General features: G+C 44.4%; 1 protein-coding gene across 7 annotated transcripts in view; it reads right to left on the minus strand.

The window, feature by feature from the left end:
• Znf608 (zinc finger protein 608) overlaps nt 1-15,231 on the minus strand; it is a 104,666-nt gene that overhangs the window by 55,339 nt on the left and 34,096 nt on the right. For 4 of the 7 annotated variants that reach the window (XM_029471783.2, XM_021150773.2, XM_021150774.3 and 1 more), the window contains one exon: nt 3,115-3,370. In XM_029471783.2, the coding sequence (XP_029327643.1) occupies nt 3,115-3,370 (256 nt within the window). Of the gene's footprint in view, nt 1-3,114; nt 3,371-7,575; nt 7,815-13,232; nt 13,525-14,397; nt 14,481-15,231 lie in introns of those variants that run through there. The other 3 variants (XM_029471784.2, XM_021150775.3, XM_021150777.3) reach the window with 3 other exon arrangements.

Below are 15,231 nucleotides of genomic sequence, written 5' to 3' on the forward strand. Positions count from 1 at the left end.
GCCAACCCTAATGAGGCTTTCCAAAGTCAGGAGGCAGCTAAATACTTAAGCCAATGTCCAGACCAGTCTTTATTCCTACCACCTCCAAGAGGCTGCAAAAATATCCACTGTCCTGTGAAGACTGTAACGATGAATTCCTGAGATTTGCATGCACTATCAAATTAACACATAAGTGCAGACGACCTCCACACTATTGAACTATGGGGTGTGTGTGTGTGTGTAACACTCCCTGTGATAGTAAGAATGGATTTGATTCAATTTAGTTTATAGGCCCTTAGTCTCAGGCACCCGACAGTGTTATAAGTATGAGGATAAGCAGTCGTTCCTTTTATCAAACTTCATTGGACAAATTATTGCATCATTTTATACCTTTTCCCTTCTTAAACCCCCAAGCTCCCCTTCTTTTCTGAGCTCTGTAAAATAACTGCCTCCGAATGTCTTTGCTTTTCCTGAGAAGGAGAAGTCCATTAGCTTAACCTTTAAATGGGGGCCAAGGACTTAATTACACTGTGCAGAGAAAGAAATAAAGTAAATGTACGTTTCTTGAAAATGGGTATGTGTTAAATACACATCTTAGGACTCAGGCCTCCATAAAGAGGAGTTCTTACATTCTACAGAGGCCAGCAATCTAGTTTGTCCAGCAAAAATAAGTCTACGAGTGGCTGTAGCTCCTTACACCACCAAAGGAAACATCTGCATGTGCCATGAGGCGGTAAGGAGACTGGGCCTGCCTATGGTCAGCTACAATACCTTGCTTCTGTAGTCAGGAGCCAGTGCAGAGACACTACCAGGAGCAGCCACAGATATGGCTGGGTGGAGGCACAGAAAACTAATTCTATCAAATTCTAGAGACCACCAGGCATGCGGCACATGCTTCGAATCCCAATGCTCAGAAGGGCAGAAGCCAGTGGTTCATCAATTTAACACCAGCCTCCAATACACACTGAAGCTGTCTCAAAAAATATAATCAAAAACCATTTTTTTTAGAGGCCAGGGTGGAAGTGCTATGGCTTTCATTATTTGTATACTATCAAAACAATATCTTCAAGCTCTTTAAACATAGGACTAGAGCATCCGGATTCTGTTCAATGTATGCATTGCTTTGGCTATTCAGCACAACCCCTCAACGCCCTCTGCTCCAAATAATCCACTTTTATTAGAGGCCAAGGTTAAAAGTCAAAACTAAACAGACTTCTAGGCAAACTGAAAAATAACCCAAACTGTCCCAGAAAGCTTGTGGCTAATTTTATAACATCTACCACCCAGTGAGTCTACACCGCAGGAAGCCTGCCCTGTTCCACACTTACATAAATAAAATCATGACAAGCAATGAGTCCATTACAAAACAGGAAGACAGAGACTCATTTTAATGAGTGAATTTTCCAAGAAATCTCAATTTCAAGTTTATGGAAGTTAGCTCATATTTTCTTCAAATCTTTTTTCCCTCTGTTGCTGAAAATCTTTATATAGCTAATTAATTACTGTGATGTTTTTCGTGTCTTAATTCTCTTTCCACAAGAGGAAGGATCAGCCTGAATCCCTTCTCTGCCATCTGCTCTACAGGAGAAATCTAGGGAGGAAAACTGGACAACCTGAAGGGCGGGTCCCAGAATTCCATATAACTGGCCCCTTGGTCTTGGAAGTGGGCCCTAAACAAACAGGCAAGATAAGAAAAGTTTAAATTTCTCTACTCTCCAATCACCTTCCAGCCCTATTTTCTCACAGTATTGCATTAATTGACTTTTCAGACTGCCAGCAAACTAAAACTAAAATGTATCGATAGAGAAGATGGAAAAAAGTCTAAAAATCAAAGTTTAGGTGTCACTTCTATTTAAATAAATAAGAACTAATCCTACAGCTATTTTCACTCCCTTTTACCGTATAGTTAACATATATTTCTTCATCACTGGCACCAGCTATAATCTTTGTTTTTTAAATTATTTATCAAGAAACAAAACATACAAAAATACATATAATGTTATAGTGGAATTCAAAGATGTCTCCAATCTTCGTTTTTTTTCTTGAAACAGTCAGAGCTACTACTTCTTTCCAGCAATAAAGCCCTCAGAGGGATGCCTCTAGGTCTCTGTAGCACGTATCCTATCTTCTTCCTTCAAGTTTGCCTCCTCCTTTTCCCTCCTTAATTCAGACAAACCCATCTAGTGATGGAGTCTCAGCCCCTTCTTGTCATACTCAGCTTTGTCCTGACTCTTCTCACAGATACCCAAGCATTTGTAGTTGTCATCCATCTCTTTTACCCTTGACCAACCTAGCTGAAAGGGGAGAAAGGTTCCCCACGTTCATTTTCCAAGGGTCCTCTTGAGACAACCCGGTGTGCAGGCTGCTCCCCATCTCTGGGAGCTGCTTTTCAGTATCTTCTGACCTGTTAATGATGCAGGCCACTTGAAATACCCTACGCCGTGTGCTATGAGACATGGTGACCCGATCTGGACTATCGGCATGACTGGTACTCTTGGCTTATATTCCCAACGGCGGTGATAGATGCATCCCGTTTCCCAGGGCCGTGTTTCCCTGGTGACTAATGGGCTGCACTTGCCAAATGGCTTGCTGAGTTAAGGGGCAAGAAAGGTTCTGTCTGGAGACTCAGAAGAGATGGCTGGCTCAACTGGGTCTTAAACCTTTAACCTTAGCTTATTAGCTCTGAGCACCAACGAGCCTCGACTGCATCATGACAACGGCCCTGGCTATGCACAAGGGGCACTGTTTGATTCAGTAGGGAGGTAGGGAGGTAGATAAATATAAGACCCCACAACACAGAAACAGACAAATTGGCTGGCATACCACAAATGAAAGGAACTTGAGCTATGTCTCCTTGATACCTTTTAGGAGAAAGCTGCTCCTGACCCCAGCTCTCACAGGTCCTCCATTGTTAGCCTCTCGGCATGAAGATGCCTCTTTTAAGGCTTTGGCTCATCTTTAAGGTAAAGGCAGCCAGGAACACAGGATCATTATTTAACCCAAGAGTCAGAGAACCTACAAACCACCTTTCTATCCTCTCGAACCACAAGGAAAATAAATTCCCCTCACAGATGGACAGAGATACATCATGGAGAAGAGAGCAGAGGGAGATAAATAAAAATAAGAGATATTTACCTTCTTCTGTTTCATGCCACACGATCCCTTCCAAATTGACACTGGTCCCAGGTTCACAGGGCCCAAGACACTCTGGCTCTGTCACTACTCCAACTTCACACGTATTGACACCCACGGACCGAGTCCGAACCAAAAGCTGTTCGACTGGTGCTGCAATATTGGATGAAGATGGGGGAAAGTAGGAGGGCGGAATCTGAGGTGCGAGACTGCTGGCAATCGGCGGCGGTGGTGCCGGCACTGTAAACAGGGGGTCAACCTGAAAGACAGACAGGCTTACTGCAGGGGTGATGCATTCTGGGAGTTCTCTGTAATGCAATCTGCTTACATCGCTTCTAGAACAGATCATCATTCTACATTCCATTTGCAATTATCACAGGTTTTGAGTGCTTTCATGGTGCCAAAATACAAGTCAAAGGAACAGAAATGGGCATTTTGTGTTCTCGTGTCCAGGAAGGTGAAGAGGGGAGTGCTAGCTTCCTGAATGAGAAGCAGGCCTTCTAAATTCACCAACGGACAACCTTTTAGTCTGTGGAAATGTGAATGAAAAATGTCGTGTAAAATTAACACTACTTCCCATTCACACAGGAACCTCATTTTCAAAATTATAACATTATCTAAAGGAGAAGCTCTGATAAATAATAGTAAATAACAGTATCTATGTTATTGGACATTTAAATAAAGGAGATGGACTACAATTATTCTCAGAGTACTTTATAAAGCATAATGAATTAAATCACTACTAAAATATATTAACTTACTCTGCTGAATACATAAAATTTATAACTTGATTATACACACTGAAGCACATAAACTGAATATTAGCCTGTGTTAAGAACCAATTCCTAATTAAGTGTTCTAGCGTGAAGTTTAGCAGGAATTCATAAAGAGGATAAATAACTGTGTGCCTGGCATCAACATAACCTGAGCTCTCCAAACCACAAAGCCTTCAGTGGTTCATCTTATCAAGGCAACTGAGGAACTTGACCAAAGCTTGGCAGCCCTATCTCAAAATCCCAAAGAAATGGGAACGGCAGCCAAGTTCAAGGCCTAGCTGTCCAAGAATGTCCCCTTGGTGCCCCTAGAAAGGCAGCAAAGGTGTTCTTCTCCAGTTTAGATGCCCAGCTGAGATGAAAACAAAGCCCACATATGTACTGGACAGATTGCCAGCCATTTATTTGGCTAACAGAACTACTGCTAGGACTGCCACGGAACAGTTTTGATTTGACCTTGGGAACAGGTCATTGGCTGAGAAAAAGACACAGAGGAACACCCCTGTGTACTGGGACTAAGGATTACCTATGCACTGTGCACAGACCATGGCAATGCACAGAACAGCATCTTGTATTCGCCATCAGTTGGGTTAGCAGACAGTAAATGTTTAAGAAGGACACACAGATGGTTGACCTAGTAAAACTCCATCTGTTGTGCATACATCCCTTGCTTCATAAAGTCTACTTTGCAGTCTTTGCCTACAGATGTAATATTACATAGCTTTTGTTGCAAGCAAAACAAAAAAGAGTACTTCAACACAGTCAGATGAGAAATTATTGTTCTTAAACAGCAGAGGCAGTTAGTTGTCTGTGTGGGCTCCGGGATGAAATGACCAGAGGACCTTCTACAATTTGCATCCTATCTAAAATGATTATAAACTGACATTCCTTCCTCTGAGGCTCTTCTAGATGCCAGAGAACAGCCCTTCACCCATCTGCATGTTAAAGAAACTTAATTTCCTGCTCTCGAAGCTGCCATAAAACTTCTTTTGCACCATACTTTTTATTGTTCTGCATTCCTGATTGCAGAGTCCCAGAAAGAAAAGCCCTCAGCGGGGCCCAGTCTTAGATAAGGTGATTTATGCCTTCTGAGGTACTGCTGCTTAAAGTGGATCAAAGTTAGCACAGCAAGTTCCTGTTTAAAATGGGGGCCGATAAAGAGGAAAGGGGTTCTGCCGAAGGAAATTAAGGCAGAGAGAGAGAGACACACACACACACACACACACACACACACACGCAATTCTAACTATGCAGATAAAAACTTGTGTGAGATCAGAATCACACTACAAAATTAAAAACTTCGAGGTGATGGTTTAATGCTAAAGGGACAAATATGGGACACTTTTCTGAAAATAGCCTCAGGTGGCCTGATTCACAGCCCACACTAATACTGAGAACAAAGACGGCTTGAGTTGATGTATTAGAAAATAGGCCAAGATACAAGCAGTGAGGAGTCCAAGAGAGCTGTAGTTTAGATTTGGAAGGCAAGGTTGGATTGGACAAAGAGCGGGACCTTTCTGGGTGCAGCAAGTGCTCACACTAGGACTTTGGCTCCAGACCTGCCGCTAATTAGTCTGTGACCCTTCCTAATCCTTTAACCTCTCTGACTAAGGTCCACTTTTCTCAATTTGGAAAATGGATTCTTCAGTCTTTTTATGTTGCTCACAAACCTTATCACACCTGTTTCTGCATTAAATACCCATATCAACACAACTCCACTTAAAGAGACAGATCGGACACACCCCACAGTATTGGTGATACTTATATAATCCCAGATCTCAAATTTCCTTGTGAAATTTTTGTTGTGGAGCTGCTGCTGCTTCTGGGGTGGGGGTGGGGAGTGCAAAACCCAGGACCTGGTGCAGACTCAGTCTATGCTCTGATCACGGTGAGACACTCCTAACCCTAAGTCCAAATTCCTGAAGAATTTGGGTTTCTTGGTAACAAACTCCTCCCAATAAGCCAGTTTTCATGAACACAATCCAAATGTAAGGACCAAAGCTGAGTTAGGGATAAGATAGAAGTCCCATCCATCATGATTTAAAACAAGGAAGTGAAGGTTCAGAGAAACTTGGACTATAAATATGAACTTACTCATAAAATGATAATTATCTAAAGGCCTTAACACCTGGTAGGTAATATGATCTCAAGTATGCAAATCTTTGATGGACACAAGTGAAGTATTCTTTCTCTTCCTCATGGAGCCTATAACTGTTGTTTCCAGAAGAACTGCCCCTGTTCTCCCCCATAGCTCTATGAGTCCTGAAGAGGTGGGGCACAAAGACCACCCATGTGGCCTTCAGCAGGCCCTCCTCGATACAGGTCACCAAATGGAAAGAAAGCTTTGGGGATGGGAATTACAGCCACTCCCAGAGTGCTTTATTTGGCCGCTTTGATATTTTTAAAAAGCATTCCTCTTATTTACCAATACTTAGGAGCTTAGAGAAGAATCTGAATTTCCATTAGCTCAATTAATGACTGGAAATGGAGCTTCGTGGAGCCCAAATTCCTCACATCAGCCACGTGAAGCTCTTGTGTGTCTATGCCTCGAAACTTTGCCTGAGGCCATCACAGAATGTTCCAGAAAGAAGACTCCCTAGATCAACGCACTCAATCCTAAGGAAACTTGTGTCCCACTTTTGGGCAAGAGCAGTAAGCTAGCTCAGATGTCATCCAGGGCAGCTGAGAAGACCACATGGCAGTAGGAAATTCACAAGAGAATCACCTACCCCAGGAGACTAAAACAGAGCGGAACGTTCAGAGAATATGGTCAGTAATTTCTACCAGGTAATGCCCGGTGGAAATGTTCCTCTGAGAAGGTTTCAGTTCTCTCATGTATGTCATGGTGTTACACACAGAGCACACATACCGTGTTCATAAGCAGGACTTTAAATGATACATGACAGTTAATTTAGTATTTGTTGAGACAGGGTTACCTTAAACAGAATGTTCTGGCTTCAATCTGTGCATTCTCCAGCTCCCCTCGTTCTGGAATTACAAGACCCACACCCTGCCTCGATCGTTATACAAAAAGACCAACTCCTCTTGAGCAATTTCGCAGGCCACTGATCTACACTGGAGGCATAATTTCTTCAGCCAATGAAGCTTCCTAAGGCAGAGGACTGCAAACCATTCCATAGGCCTGTCTGCTGTGGGGCAGCAGCAGCTTCTGAGCAGGGCAGCTGAACAGGTGAAACTAGGGTTTTGTGAACAGGAGACCTGGGTTCAAGTCCTGGCTCTATCAATGCATGCTAGATGGGAACCTAACTCAATGGCAGCTAACATCAGGACCAGAGTCTAAGAAATGGGCACGTTAATGTCCATCACACCCACTGGGTTGCAAGGGAAACTGAGATAGCTCAAGCAAAAGCGATGTTCAGCACAGGGTACAGTTCAAATGAAGGTTGTAAGCAATGATCAACACTGCACAGGGTTGCCGTAAGACCGGGTACATCTCTGTAAACACTCTCTTGGATGGCGGCAGATCCCCCCAGCCTGTTAAATTCCAACTCTCTAAACCCTATGCACATCCATACAAAGTGGCTTTTTATATGTTACTATATTTAACATAAATCTGTAATCCCCTCTAAATTCATAGCTAAGTTTGCTTAGAATGTGTTAAAGTATAAGAAAAGGGGGTGCTTGAATCCAGAGAAGCTCAGCCTGAGGAAACTCTTTCAAACACTGGCACCTGGTAGTCGTCCATCCTCTGGTGTGAGCCACACTCAATTTATCGTCTCCTAGCAATGACAAGAGTATCCAGGAGGTCCTGATGAGTCCCGAATTACCAAGAAGTCTTCCACTCTCCAATTGCACCTTTTCGCACACGGCCTTCCCAAAAATGTACTCCTGCTCTCCTCAACTCCCACATCCACTAAAGAGCCCTAAACTCTGAGCAACCTGCAACAACAAAAAAAGAAAGAATAGGGAAAAAAAAGATAAAGGAAAGCAAAAAAAGAGTGAACCCAAGGTCCTATCCCCCCAAGGCTGACAAGCTTCATCAAGAGAATCAATCAACATTAATTAATCATAAATGAGTTGAAATGACAACTTCAGTTGTAGAGCTGTGTCCAAGGGAAGAGTGTAAGAGGTGGGACGTTGGTGATCAGCAGTGAGGTGCAGACAGTGTGGCCTTCAGAGTGGGAATCCTAGCTTGGTTATTCCCTATGGATGCTCAGGCAAGCCACTAGATCTCTATGTGACTCACAAACAAACAAACAAACAAAAACCAAACACAAATAGCACCTAGATAATGTGACAGGGTGTCTTACAAGCAACCTTAATTCAGGGCCGTGGGATAGAGTAACACTCAATAAGTCGGAGCCAGTGCTACCGTCAGAATTATTACCACCATGGCAAATATATCTGAGACTTGAATGAATGAAGGGAAATTGATGAGTGGTTTGGTCCTGAGAGGCCAAAGGTTAGGCTTTAGTACAAAAGGCAATTCAAGAAAGGCAACGCTGCATACCTTCCTGGGGGAAGAAACATACTTCTAATAAGATAGTGCTCGTTTAAAACTCACAGGGGAGGGGGAAGGCTTATACAGTAGTAATAGCGAAAATTAAAGATCAGGAAAAAAAAAAGTATTGGCCAGTTATAGCAGGGGTTCCTTTGTCAAAGCTCGTGTCTGTCATCTTGATGGGACACTGATGTAACCCATTAAAGCCCCAAAGAGGAAAGCAGCCATCTCGGGGGTGGGGGTGGAGGGGGGCAGGGGACGGGAAAGGGGAAAAAAAAAAACAGAAAAAGACTCGTAAGTCTAACAGCTGGTGGTGGCAGCCTGTCAAACTGAGGAGAGTTAATGTCAAGAACAGACGCGCCGCAGTCTCTCACTGTTATTTTTGCATGATTATTCCCAGGTGTTGGTGCACGCTGTGCAGTAGCCTGGCTATTTATCACGCCAGAGAGCCTAAGAGCAGGGGGTGGGGGCGAGAGGGAGCAGAGGGGTGGAGGGAGGCGGGGAGGATGAAGGTTATTTACACAGATAGCCAGCACTTAGTGTATGTAATCAGAGGGCGGGGGCGGGGGCGGGGGGTTGGGGGACGCCTCTGCAGAGGTCCTGGCAATATTTTCTCTGTTCACCTTATTTCAAGGGCTTCCTGAGTGGTGATGAGCCAGGAAGGCTCCAAAAGCTGGAGTGCTGGGGGGTGGCTGCTTTTCATCATCGCACATTTGACTGTGTCAGCCAGGGAGGGTCTGCACTACCAGGAAACCCAAAGCAAATACAGAGGGGTCTCCCGGGCTGGGCTGAGGGGCACTGCAGCAGGCACTCTAGACCAACAAAGACGCATCCACGTGGCTCTGCAGTAGGAGACAGCCAGTGAGTGCTGCCGGGAGGGCTGAGAAAGGAGCCCAGGGCTTCCCACAGAGGAGCATCCTCACTGCAGAGACCACCCCACCCCACCTCACTCCGATTGGCCTGCATCGGGGTTGAACCCTGACAGGGCACGGTGCCCGAGCTTCTTCCCATCTGTTCTCACAAATCTCCACACGGATCCTGCCGTTAACCCCTCAATCCTGGGATTCTCAGACTGCCAACCGCCACAGGCGGGAGGAGTTTGCATAGTCAATGTTTTGATTCTCTGCGCATGCTGGGGCATGGGTACTTAAGGCTCACATTTTCTTCATATCCTGGTATTTGGCTGTTTTATTAGATTGCCCACAGTCACCTCTTAATTTAAAACGCATTAGGCAGAAGACTGTTCTGCCCTTAAGTAGAAATCCTGGCTTTTTGGAGGTGACCACTTGCCGCTGTGGCAGCAAATCTGTGTTCGACAGCTGCCTGACGTCACTGTTGCATTAGCAAAGCCGGGTCGGCTTAAAAACATGTTCCTTGGACACTGATCCCCAATCCAAAATTAATCACGTTTAAATTTCCATCTCCGGTGGACAAACCAGAACACCGCCAGCTTTGCTCATTATTCTTACTTTAGCCTCTCCTAAATGTGGTGGACACTGCTGAGAAACAAGATCAATGCAATTTATGCTTTGGGACTTGCTGTGCAAAAAAATAAAGAGGGTAGGGGTAAACTCATGTCAATGATTGAAGGGACCAGTTCTCCTCTAACACAGTGTCTCCACATTAGAGAGGCAGAAGCAAGATCCCCAATGCAGGGGCAAGTTATCCAAAGAGCTAAAAAATTTAAAAGTCCTGCCTGCTTGTTGCTCTCGACTTGCTTGTAGCAAGAGTTCACATTCTGAGCTACTGTTTAACGCACATAACGTAAAGGGATTAGAATAGATCTCAAACAGACATCATAGGCAGGATTATATCGTGCACTCAAGTTTTTTTTCATTTGATCTTCACAAAGTCGTGAAGAGGAGATGAGAAGAGATGAAGGGTCTCTTAGGAAGAGCAACCAAGCCAGAATTTGAACGGGCCAAGGTCAGCCAAAAGCAGCAACCTGCTCTAAATGTAAAACAGAGCATGAGACGGAGAGAATGCCTCCTCTATAGGGAATTTGTTATCCTTTTGTGTACACAGGAAGCCATGCACCTGAGTTACTTTAAATGCCTACAGTTTGAAGTTTGCACACAAATACTGTGATTCCCTCCAAACTCCTACCCCTAGCCCCAGAGACAGAGGACTTTGAACAGGAGTACATGAGTTTTCACCTCCAAACTCCATGAAAAAATGTTGGACGTGGTTAGCACGGGCCTGTAAGCCTTGTGGTGGTTGTTTGCACAGCCAGGAGGAGGTAGCTGGGGCTTTCTGGATGTTATCCTAGTTCAGGTTTGGTAAGAGTTCTTGTGTGGAGGGAATAATGCAGAAAGTGACAGAGCAGATCTTCTATGGCCTCTCAGTGGATATGCAGACGCACATCAGGACACATAATACACGCAGGTGCCCAACCTCACACGCACATGCGCACACACACACCTGAGCAGTGGAGGGTTAACTCCATGGTAGAGTGCGTGGTGGAGCTTGAATGAAACCCTCGACTTGGTTCCCAGCATCCAGAGGGAGAAACCTTAGCTGAGATGCTGCTAAAGCCTAGTCACAACCAGGGCTCTGACCCCCGGGCCAGGAAGCCTGCTTCCATTTCCAGCCAAGACAAACAGAATGCTGGACACACAGAATGTCAACAATCTAGGCTCTCTATAATGCTGCTTATGGGGGTGGGTGGGTAGGGTGTCACTGTCCATCAGGAATCACCCCAGACATGTCCCTATGTGCAAGCACATGGAGAAAGCATGCTTGAAAAACAGCATGTCTTGAAGCTTCTTGTCTCTCTTTGGCTCTTTCCAAGCACTATCAAAGGTATAGTGTGGGCTGACAATGTAATTACACTACTCAGCCCAATGCTCTCGTTTTTTTTTGTTTTGTTTTGTTTTGTTCTGTTTTTATTTTGTTTTGGAAGCTAAACAAAATCTCCCCTCAAAGATGCTTAATATGTCATTTCCTATAGATCTAGGCCTCGAGATCTCTTCCACTGCTTCCTATCAGTTGTCACATACCTAGCTTCGCTTGTGTTCTCTCAAAGACGACTGCCCCACGGCTGAGCCACAGACACTTAATCTATTCTAAAAAAGTGAGTGGTGTGTCCTCTGCATAGTAGCAGTGAATCTTGGGTTTTTGCATACTGTTTCCAAAGATACTTAGAATATAAAAACAAGCCACTGAGGAAGGTGGTGGAGATCATAGCAGGTACTAGAAAGGACGCCTTCTTTCTGGGAAGAATCCTTTTATTATCCCCTTGGTATAAAGGTGAGTTCCGAGAAAAGTTCTACCCAAATTCCATTTCTACCAATTAAGGCTCCTTCCTATCACTTCACAAGGCATCCCAGAAGTGAACTCAGATGCTGCTCAGCATAGGGAACCTATGAGAGCCAAAGGGTCAATTTCAACTCATTTGAACTCAGGCATTGTAGTTCCAGGGTTCCTAAACTCTCATGAAGTCAGGTTGAAATGGGATTAATAGCCGTGTCTCATCTCACCCTGTTATATGTGGACACTATTTCTTGGAGGACAGAAGGAAAAGGAAGAAAGGACAAGAAAGTCTTTTGTTTCTGTTCTTACCTAAAATCCTTTCTCTACTCAGGTTAGGTGACCTCTTAGAACCACCCAAAGATAGTCTTGTAAAATATATTACATTGTACAATATACACTGCTAGTGACAAAGAACAAGGGAAAGTCTGAGTCACCTCAAGCCCTTAGGCAGTGTCGTGCAAAGGGTCAAAACATATTTTACCAAAGCATCATGGGCCAACCATAGACGGTAACAATTTTGACTTTATCTATCTTGGTATCAAATGCCTATCTATTTTAAAGGACACATTGCAACACATTCATTCCTACCACACCTCGACTAAAAGGCAGCTGTAAGTCTTCTCATTTGATTTTGAGAAATGACGAAACTAAAGGCCAAAAGAGAGGCTGTCTGGGGAGTGCGGAGTCGGGAAAGAAGAACAATAAACAAATCAGAAGTCATGAATTTTCCCAGTAACGTCTGTAATGCCCTCTACCAAGTTCACTATCCCATACTCTATATATGTTTGAGTTTGAGGATCAGACTCACCCAGAGTCACTTAACTCATACTTGTTAGGTTAAGTTCTCCCCCAGACCCATAAGACAACTCCATAAGTAAATTGCAGTTTCCAAGTTAAAGCTTATTTCCCTTCTGAGAACAGAACAGATTTTTAAAACCCAATAGGCCTCTCTCTAGTGAGAACAATTTGTTTTCTAAAGTATGATAAGAATCCTCTGAGCAAGTTTATCCACAGAATAACATACAGGGCAGGAGGAGATGCCTCCACTATCGTCTTGATTCAATATTTGTGGAATAACAACTGGAAGCCCTGGTGTCATTTTTTTAAAAAAGTTCTCTCTCATTTGCTGTTGATGTTGTCTCACACTTCAGCCTTAGACTTCCCTGGAACTCACTCAGTAGCCCAGGCTAGCTTCAGACTCTTGGCTTCAAAATAACTGGGATGACTGGGTGTGAGCGAACACACTCAAGATGTTTCTTTAAAAAAATCTTTTAATAAAAATGAGACCAAGCCATTTCACATCAAATCAAAGCAAACACCTTGGTGTGTAGGGTCACATGTCTGTCATCCCAGGACTTGAAAGGTGAAGGGGAGGAATATCTGGACTTCAAGGTCATCATCCTTAGTTCCATAGAACCTGTTTTAGAAAAATAGAAGAGAAGGAAGAAAAGAACTAACAGTCCAAAGCTGAGGACGAAGGCTCCTAATGAAAGATTATTATTTAGCTTCCGATACAAAATGTATTGAATAACAGAGTTAGTCAAAATATAAGGACCTAGTTTTTCTGACAGAAGGACCATGTACTGACCCCATGCCCTCCCCTTCGTAAGAGTTGCTAATGAAAGCTGCCTCACTGTTAGGGAAGTCATCCTCTTATCCAGTATCTCTCTGTCAGGTGCCTCTATGTGGCAAGCATTGTTTCAGGAGAGATGAATAGTCACTGCAGAGTCGAGAATATGGGCAGGGTTCAGATGGTCAGTTAAGCCCAAGGCATTGTGGGAGCATCAAGGGGGTGGGGCAGTGAGTGTACTGTGGTGGATTTATAAACCTGCGTAGGACTTGGGCTAGGACAGGGCTAAGCCATTCTGAATGCTACCTTAGTCACGGGATTGACAGTCTAGGGAGCCAGGAAGCACAAGAGGAAAGTCAAGAGTCCAGGCAAGGATGAGAACCTAGGGGTTTCTGTGGGGCTAAAAAAACAAACAAACAAGAAAAAAAAAGTGTGGGCTTCTGAAGTAGGGGTATAGAAAAGTCAACTGGCTCACCCAATAAAGCCCATGTTGGACTCTAAATGAAAATGTATGAGAGAGAGCAAAATTGGAGACACACACACACACACACAGAGAGAGAGAGAGAGAGAGAGAGAGAGAGAGAGAGAGAGAGAGAGAGATGTTTTAAGAGGCCATGGCTGAACTCCAAGGGAGAGACACAGCCAAGCCTAGAGATGGTGGGAGATGATGAATTCAAAGACAGTTCTTACGTATCTTTCTTTTTCAACCAGGACAGAGAGAGTCAGTCCCTGGAAGGAGAACCTAGGCAGAGGGATATCTGTAGGGAAATGTTTCCTGGGTAGGCACAGGACCCAAGGGCTGGACTGGAGTAATGCACAGCACACAGGATGAAGGCAGTGGGGGAGGGGGGTGTGCGATGCTCTGGGGAAAACAGGAGGGCTGGAAGGAAGGAGGAAGGAGTCCAAGAAACCCAAATAGAGCAGAGGAAGAAAGGAAGACTGCTCAGAATAATGGTCCTAGTCGTCACCAGGAGGTAGCCTCAATCAAAGAAGACCAGACTTAAGAGGAAGTTGGTTTCTGAGGTCCGGGAAGTTCAACACCGCCAGGAGCTGGCTGAAGGTCTCCCTGTGTCTCTCACCTTCCAGAAGATGAGGGATGTTAGCACTTTCCATCACTTCAGTCTACAGCTCTGGGCCACCCGCGGTGTGTGGTCCTCTCACCGACCAGGAGCTTCTGTCTCAGCAGACTGAAGCCTCTGACTCAGCATCCTTACTCACTCCTGACTCACCTTGGAAAAAGCCTTAAAGGCCCCAACCTGTTGAGTCTCCCCAGCAGCCAGGAGAAAAGGTAATGTGACCTTCATCGCAAGAGGAGTCACAAAACCTGTGGGGAATCAAGCTGTTTCATGCTCCGCTGCCGGCTCCTGCTCCGCCCAGTGATCCCTAAGGCACCAAGTTCAGTGAAGTTCACGGTCTGTTTAATTTGTCACAGGCTAAGGTGGCTAACGTAACATTCAATATTTACAGTCACTTAGAATCCGGTGTTTGACGAGATTTGGACAAAGAGTGATTTGGTGTTTCCTCCTCTAAAACCTGTATTTTGGACAAACCCAGGGTTGAAGATTGGGGATCGGGGTCTTCTGTTGTCAACATCTATAAAATGGCACTCTGAAGGCCTGTGGCAACTATGTCACAGTAAAACCTCCAAAAAAAAGAGCACCTTTATGAATCACAAATGCAAATTAAAAAACCAGAGTTACAATCTCTATTTAACCTTTCACATTAACTAGTGCCTTTTATTTATAGACACCCAGACAGAGGTGTTAACAGAATCACATTCTCTGGACATTCATATTTCCAGAATATTTTTAGACTTTTTTTTATTTCAGAAGATGATTTAGATCATTAGAAAAAGTTGCAAAGACTCAGCACTAGACATGAGTGCTCAGTGGTTGTGAGTGCTCAGTGGCTGTGAGTGCTCAGTGGCTGTGAGTGCTCAGTGGCTGTGAGTGCTCAGTGGCTGTGAGTGCTCAGTGGCTGTGAGTGCTCAGTGGTTGTGAGTGCTCAGTGGTTGTGAGTGCTCAGTGGCTGTGAGTGCTCAGTGGTTGTGAGTGCTTACTGCT

This window comes from Mus caroli, unplaced genomic scaffold (assembly GCF_978045245.1).
Source record: "Mus caroli unplaced genomic scaffold, Mus_caroli_1 scaffold_19, whole genome shotgun sequence".
NCBI lineage: Eukaryota > Metazoa > Chordata > Mammalia > Rodentia > Muridae > Mus > Mus caroli.